Below are 8491 nucleotides of genomic sequence, written 5' to 3'. Positions count from 1 at the left end.
TGGGATATGTAGTTTGCCAAAGGGTGCACTGGAGAATGAATGCACGTTGGCACCACTTCAACCAATATAGAATAATATAATAATAATGGGATCTGTAGTTTTACTAAGGGTGCATGAGGTTCGGCATCCATGAAGTGCCATGTCTCGATGTTATGGAGTCTTGGGATTTGTAGTTTTCCTAAGGGCATGTCAAACCATTGAATTAATATACTTTGACACACTTGAACTGCCATGGAAACATGGGAGTTGTAGTTTTACTAAGGGCGCATCCACAAACTGCCATGGCTCAATTCTATGGAGTCCTGGGATTTGTAGTTTTTCTAAGGGTGTCTCAAATGGATTAATTAATACACTTTGGCACACTTGAACTGCCACGGAAGCATGGGAGTTGAAGTTTTACTAAGGGTGCATGCGGTTCAGCATCCACAAACTGCCATGGCTCGATTCTATGGAGTCCTGGAATTTGTAGTTTTTCTAAGGGTGTCTCAAACGGACTAATTAATACACTTTGGCACACTTGAACTGCCACGGAAGCATGGGAGTTGTAGTTTTACTAAGGGCACATGGGGTTCAGCATCCTCAAATTGCCATAGCTCGATTCTATGAAGTCCTGGAATTTGTAGTTTTCCTAAGGGCATCTCAAACGGACTAATTAATACACTTTGGCACACTTTAACTGCCATGGAAGCATGGGAGTTGTAGTTTTACTAAGGGTGCATGCGGTACAGCATCCACAAACTGTCATGGCTTGATTCTATGGAATCCTGGGATTTGTAGTTTTTCTAAGGGTGTCTGAAACGGATTAATTAATACACTTTGACATACTTGAATCTCCATGGAACCAAGAGAGTTGAAGTTTTACTAAGGACACATGCGGCATCCACGAACTGTCATGGCTTGATGCTATGGAGTCCTGGGATGTGTAGTTTTTCTAAGGATGTCTCAAACTGATGAATTAATACACATTGGCATACTTGACCCTCCATAGAACCAAGGGAGTTGAAGTTTTACTAAGGGCACATGCGGCATCCACGAACTGCCATGGCTTAATGCTATGGAGTCCTGGGATTTGTAGTTTTTGCAAGGGCTTTGAAGTGGATTATCTGCATCTACAGTGCTGTATAGTCCACTACGAAGCAGGTAATCTGGGTTTCATACGGCAGCCTAGAAGGGGCCTCAGTGGACAGCAAGTTAAACATGAGCCAACAAAGTGATGCAGCAGCGAGAAGACCCGATACAGTTTTGGACCGCATCCAAAAGAGTATAGTGTTGATGCTAGATCCAGGGAAGTCATGTTTCCCTTCGATTCTGCTTTGGTCACCTGGAATAATAGCCTTGTGTGGCAGATTGGGGTTGGACTAGATGGCCTTTGGGTGCCCCTTCCAATTCCCGGATTCTCTTCTAGGGTTCTCCTGCCTGTCTCCCAAAGGTCATATTTATCTGACCCAGGCCGGCTTGCAACCTTTGTTTGCTCGGACTCTGGCCGGCTCGAAGGGGAGCGGAGGTCCCATTGGGCGAGCAGGTAGAGGACCAGAAAGAGGACTGCCGACTGGACGCTTGACCATCTCTTTCCGGTCAGAGCTTAGTCGGTCCAGAAGACGGACGAGGCGGATTCAGGCGGAGAGGTAAGAGCGCTGGGGCATTTCGATGGCCAAAGGGAAGCAGGATGACCAATGGGGCAAAGCATGGAATAGGTGCTGATGGTGCTTCTACACCAGGCATGGGCCACCTTGGGCCCTCCAGGTGTTTTGAACTTCAACTCCCACAATTCCTAACAGCCAGTATTCCTAACAGGCACTTTTGGCAGTTTGGGACATTCAGTAATACGTTTGGCTTTGAATTCTTCCAGGTTTTGGCTGCAAAGCTCTATCTCTTTCAACATCTCAGGCAACTCTGCTGAAAATGGGTCTCAAACTGGTGGCAACAACACTCTTGTTAGTGGTCCTCTGCTCTGGTAAGTACTTCCGGACTGCCAATTCGGACTTCTGACCATGTACAAAATGCGAATAGAGTGTGGTTTTGGGTTCTGCTGAAAAATATATAGCATCAGGGGCAATACAGCAATACTATTTGGAATACAGAAGTTGGAAGAGACCCCAAAAGGTCATCTAGTCTGACCTCATTCTGAGTAGAAAGCCAAAGTCCTTTGGAAACATGACCAAGGTTCCTATAGTCTTTGTATAATGTTCATATACTACAGTGTTTCTCAACCTGGGGGTCAAGACCCCTGCAAGGGGGGGGTCGCGAGGGGGTCTCAGAGGGGTCTCCACAGACCATCAGAAAACACAGTATTTTCTGTTGGTCACGGGGGTTCTGTGTGGGAAGTTTGGCCCAATTCTATCATTGGTGGGGTTCAGAATGCTCTGTGATTGTAGATGAACTATAAATCCCAGCAACTACAACTCCCAAATGTCAAGGTCTATCTTCCCCAAACTCCACCAGTCTTCACATCTAAGCATATTGAGTATCCATGCCAAGTTTGGTCCAGATCCATCATTTTTTGAGTCCACTGTCCTCTCTGGATGTAGGTGAACTACAACTCCCAAACTCAATGCCCACCAAATCCTTCCAGTATTTTCTGTTGGTTGTGGGAGTTTTGTGTGCCAAGTTTGGTTCAATTCTATCATTGGTGGGGTTCAGAATGTTCTTTGATTGGAGGTGAACTATAAATCCCAGCAACTACAACTCCCAAATGACAAAATCATTTTTTTTAGTGGACTGGACGGCCTTAAGTATTTTCTGTTGGTCATGGGGGGGGGGGGGGTTCTGTGTGGGAAGTTTGGCCCAATTCTGTCGTTGGTGGGGTTCAGAATGCTCTTTAATTGGAGGTGAACTATAAGTCCCAGCAACTACAACTCCCAAATGTCAAGGTCTATCTTCCCCACCAGTCTTCACATCTGAGCATATTGAGTATCTGTGCCAAGTTTGGTCCGGATCCATCATTGTTTTGAGTCCACAGTGATCTCTGGATATAGGTGAACTACAACTCCCAAACTTAAGGTCAATGCCCACCAAACCCTTCCAGTATTTTCTGTTGGTCATGGGGGTTCTGTGTGCCAAGTTTGGTTCAATTCCATCGTTGGTGGAGTTCAGAATGTTCTCTGATTGGAGGTGAACTATAAATCCCAGCAACTATAAATCCCAGCAACTACAAATCCCAGCAACTACAACATGGCGCACGATAATGTCCAATATAGCTCAATGCTATGGGAATCCTGGGATTTGTAGTTTCCCAAGGTGTTGATCCTCTTCTGAGTGTGTCAACACTGTAGAATGGATGCAGCTTGACGCACGATAATGGCCAATATAGCGCAATGCTATGGGAATCCTGGGATTTGTAGTTTCCTGGGATTTGTAGATGACAAAATCAGGTTTTTTGAGTGGACTGGACGGCCTTAAGTATTTTCTGTTGGTCATGGGGTGGGGCGGTTCTGTGTGGGAAGTTTGGCCCAATTCTGTCGTTGCTGGGGTTCAGAATGCTCTTTGATTGTGGGTGAACTATAAATCCCAGCAACTACAACTCCTGAACGTCAAGGTCTATTTTCCTCAAACTCCACCAGTCTTCACATTTGGGCATATTGGGTATCCGTGCCAAGTTTGGTCCAGATCCATCATTATTTTGAGTCCATAGTGCTCTCTGGATGTAGGTGAACTACAACTCCCAAACTCAAGGTCAATGTCCACCAAACCCTTCCAGTATTTTCTGTTGGTCATAAGGAACTGTATGAAGGGGTCACGGCAGTAGGAAGGTTGAGAAACTCTGATATATTGCATTGTTTTTAGTAGTTTGCTGCTTTGGATCTCCATTAAGGGAAGAAGCAGCATGTAAATAAATACATAACAATAACAATAACAACAATAACAACAACAATAACAATAACTCATCTTTTCGTAGAAATCTCCAGTTTCCGCCTGCAGAAACGGGAAGCTCAGGAGGAGGCGCAAGTCCTGACCCAACTCCAGGAGACAGCCAAAGGATACTGGGACCAGGTTTCCAATACGACCCTGGGGTGGTTCGGCCAAATCAAGACCCTTGGGTTTAATCAGAAGCTCAGGTGAGAATACTACAGATCCCAAGCCAGGGAGGCAAGTGCAGGGATCTCCAGTCCGCATCACTTGTCAAGACATATGGAGTATCTACGCTGTCAAATGTGAATGCAGAATGACCCTCCACTTAACTGCCATGGCACCATGATATGGAAACATGGGAGTTGTAGTTCCTCAATGCCCTGACCTTTGTCTTATCAAAGACTTCCTTCTCCATAGCATTGATCCAGGGCAGTTAAAGTGTTCAAATCACATTTATCCGACAATGACAGTAGATAAACCCTTGGTGAAACTACAATTCCCAGGATTCCATAGCACTGAACCACAGCAATTAAAGTGGTAACAAACTGCATTCATTTTGCAGCATTGATGCACCCTTAGTGAAACTACAACTTCCAAGATTCATTCACAGTGTAGCTGCACCCTTAGTAAAACTACAACTCCTAGGATTCCATAGCATTCAGCCATTGTGGTCAAGTGGGGTCATACTACATTCATTGGTTAAACAACAACTCCCAATATTAATGCTACATTGTAGGTGCACCCTTAGTGGAACTACAACTTCCAAGATTCATTCACAGTGTAGATGCACCTTTAGTAAAACTACAACTCCTAGGATTCCATAGCATTGAGCCATTGTGGTCAAGTGGGATCACACTGCATTCATTTCCTTGGTTAAACAACAACTCCCAATATTCATGCTACATTGTAGGTGCACCCTTAGTGAAACTACAACTTCCAAGATTCATTCACAGTGTAGCTGCACCCTTAGTAAAACTACAACTCCTAAGATTCCACAGCATTGAGGCATTGTGGTCAAGTGGGGTAATACTGCATTCATGGGTTAAACAACAACTCCCAATATTAGCGCTACGTTGTAGGTGCACCCTTAGTGAAACTACAACTTCCAGAATTCCATAGCATTGAGCCACAGCAATTAATCTGGAGTCACTGAGCTTTGGTTCTATAGATGTTTCTTTGGTGAAACTACAACTCCCAAGATTCATTCCACAGTGCAGGTGCACCCCATAGTGAAACTATAACTCTCTGGATTCTATAGCATTGAGCCACGGCAATTAAAGTGGGGTCACAGTGCATTTGTTCTATAGTGTAGATGCACCCTTAGTGAAACTATAAGTCCTAAGATTTATACTAGAGTCTAGATGTACCCTTAGTGGAACTACAACTCCTAGGATTCAATAGCATTGAGCCACAGCAATCAAAGTTGGGTCACAGTGCATTTGTTCTATAGTGTAGATGTACCCTTAGTGAAACTACAACTCCCAAGATTTATTCTACAGTCTAGATGCACCCTTAGTGAAACTACAACTCCTAGGATCCAATAGCATTGAGCCACGGCAATTAAAGTGGGGTCACAGTGCATTTGTTCTATAGTGTAGATGTACACTTAGTGAAACTACACCTCCCAAGATTCATTCTACAGTGTAGATGCACCCTTAGTGAAACTACAACTCCTAGGATTCAATAGCATTGAGCCACAGCAATTGAAGTGGGGTCACAGTGCATTTGTTCTATAGTGTAGATGTACCCTTAGTGAAACTACACCTCCCAGGATTGGTTCTACAGTGTAGATGCACCCTTAGTGAAACTACAGCTCCCAAGATTCATTCTACAGTGTAGATGTACCCTTAGTGGAACTACAACTCCTAGGATCCAATAGCATTGAGCCACGGCAATTAAAATAGGGTCACAGTGCATTTGTTCTATAGTGTAGATGTACCCTTAGTGAAGCTACTACTCCCAAGATTGGTTCTACAGTGTAGATGCCCCCTTAGTGAAACTACAGCTCCCAAGATTTATTCTTCAGTCTATATGTAACTTAGTGAAACTACAACTCCTAGGATTCAATAGCATTGAGCCACAGCAATTAAAGTGGGGTCACAGTGCATTTGTTCTATAGTTTAGATGTACCTTTAGTGAAGCTATAACTCCCAGGATTCATTCTACAGTGTATATCCCCTCTTAGTGAAACTACAAGTCCTAGGATTTGTATCGGATTCAATGGCATCGAGGCATGGCAATTAAAGTGGGTTCACAGTGCATTTGTTCTAATGTATAGATGTACCTTTAGTGAAACCTCAGCTCCCAAGATTCATTCTACAGTGTAGATGCCCCCTTGGTGAAACTAAAACTCCCAAAATTTAGTCTACAGTCTAGATGTACCCTTAGTGAAACTACAACTCCTAGGATTCAATGGCATTGAACCACGGTAATTAAAATGGGGTCACCGTGCATTTGTTCTATAGTGTAGATGCCCCCTTAGTGAAACTACAACTCCCAAAATTTATTCTTCAGTCTAGATGCCCCCTTAGTGAAACTACCTCTCCTAGGACTCAATAGCATTGAGCCACGGCAATTAAAGTGGGGTGAGGTCACAGTGCATTTGTTCTATAGTGTAGATGTACCCTTAATGGAGCTACAACTCCCAAGATTTATTCTACAGTCTAGATGTACCCTTAGTGAAACTACAACTGCCAAAATTTATCCTTCAATCTAGATGCACCCTTAGTGGAACTACAACTCCCAGGAGTCAATAGCATTGAGCCATGGCAATTAAAGCGGGGTCACAGTGCATTTGTTCTATAGTGTAGATGTAACTCTAGGGAAGCTATAACTCCCAAGATTCATTCTACAGTGTAGATGCCCCCTTAGTGAAACTACAACTCCCAAAATTTATTCACAGTCTAGATGCACCCTTAGTGAAACTACAACTCCTAGGATTCAATAGCACTGAGCCATGACAATTGAAGTGGGGTCACAGTGCATTTGTTCTATAGTGTAGATGCACCCTTAGTGAAGCTACAACTCCTAAGATTTATTCTTCAGTCTAGATGCCCCTTTAGTGAAACTACAACTCCCAATATTTATTCTACAGTCTAGATGTAACTTAGTGAAACTACAACTCCTAGGATGCAATAGCATTGAGCCATGGCAATTAAAGTGGGGCAACAGTGCATTTGTTCTATAGTGTAGATGTACCTTTAGGGAAGCTATAACACCCAAGATTCATTCTACAGTGTAGATGCCCCCGTAGTGAAACTACACCTCCCAAAATTTATTCACAGTCTAGATGCACCCTTAGTGAAACTACAACTCCTAGGATTCAATAGCATTGAGCCATGACAATTGAAGTGGGGTCACAGTGCATTTGTCCTATAGTGTAGATGTAACCTTAGTGAAACTACAGCTCCCAAGATTCATTCCACAGTGTGGATGCACCCTTAGTGAAACTACAACTCCTAGGATTCAATAGCATTGAGCCACGGCAATCAAAGTGGGGTCACAGTGCATTTGTTCTATAGTGTACATGTACCCTTAGTTAAGCCACAACTCCCAGGACTGGTTCTACAGTGTAGATGCACCCTTAGTGAAACTACAACTTCCAGGATTCCATAGCGTACAGAAAGAAAGCCTCTAATGTTGTCGTGACGCCTTCTCTTCTCTTTCCTTCTTCCTTTCCAGCGACATGTACGAAAAGGGCACCTCGGCCGTGGGCACCTACTGGAACATCATCTCCGACCAACTCTATCACCATTGGCACGGCGATCAATAATTAGCGTGGTTTGCAAGGCCCGTGGTGGCCCTCTGGCTTGCTTTTCGTACAATTTGGACACAAAGATCTGTCTTTCCCACGTCTCGAGTGAATAAAGTGCCTTTCCTTCCCCTGAGGTCTTCCCGTATGCCTCTTGTGTTCCCATAGATAGACACATGGTTGTATTCTATTGATTTTGACATTTAATTCCCAATTTAGCCCCCATTTAAAGTCTATATTCTTGCAATTTTGCATTTTCTGTGCTCTAGCGACACCTACAGGTCATAATAGGCATTACATTAAGTCCAGTTGTGTCTGACTCTGGGACTCTGGTGCTCATCGCCATTTTGAAGCCGAAGAGCCGGCGTTGTCCGTAGACACCTCCAAGGTCATGTGGTCAGCATGACTGCATGAAACGCCGTCAGCTTCTCGCCGGAGCGGTATCTATTGCTCTACTCACATTTGCATGTTTTCAAACTGTAGGTTGGCAGGAGCTGGGACTAACAGCAGGAGCTCACCCCATTCTCAGGATTCGTATCTACTAGTCATGTGGCCAGCATGACTGCATGAAGTGCCGTGTGGCCAGCATGACTGCATGAAGTGCCGTTACCTTCCCGCTGGAGCAGTATCTATTGCTCTACTCACATTTGCATGCTTTCAAACTGTTATGTTGGCAGGAGCTGGGGCTAACAGCAGGAGCTCACCCCATTCTCAGAATTCGAATCTACTAGTCATGTGGCCAGCATGACTGCATGAAGTGCCGTTACCTTCCCGCCGGAGCGGTATCTATTGCTCTACTCACATTTGTATGCTTTCAAACTGTTAGGTTGGCAGGAGCTGGGGCTAAGAGCAGGAGCTCACCCCATTCCCAAGATTCGAACCTACTACTCA

At 44.3% G+C, this 8491-nt stretch overlaps 1 protein-coding gene across 1 annotated transcript; it reads left to right on the top strand.

The window, feature by feature from the left end:
- The first annotated feature begins 1447 nt into the window (after positions 1–1447).
- Positions 1448–7736, top strand: LOC132780669 (apolipoprotein C-II-like). The gene is made up of 4 exons (XM_060784396.2): positions 1448–1625; positions 1850–1954; positions 3896–4055; positions 7531–7736. The coding sequence occupies exons 2-4, from the start codon at positions 1903–1905 to the stop codon at positions 7619–7621; spliced, it is 303 nt and encodes a 100-aa protein (XP_060640379.2). The 5' UTR covers positions 1448–1625; positions 1850–1902; the 3' UTR covers positions 7622–7736.
- Positions 7737–8491: the final 755 nt, after the last annotated feature.

The sequence above is a fragment of the Anolis sagrei genome, chromosome X (genome assembly GCF_037176765.1).
Source record: "Anolis sagrei isolate rAnoSag1 chromosome X, rAnoSag1.mat, whole genome shotgun sequence".
NCBI classification, from domain to species: Eukaryota; Metazoa; Chordata; class Lepidosauria; order Squamata; family Dactyloidae; genus Anolis; species Anolis sagrei.
This window is presented reverse-complemented; position numbering and strand designations above follow the sequence as displayed.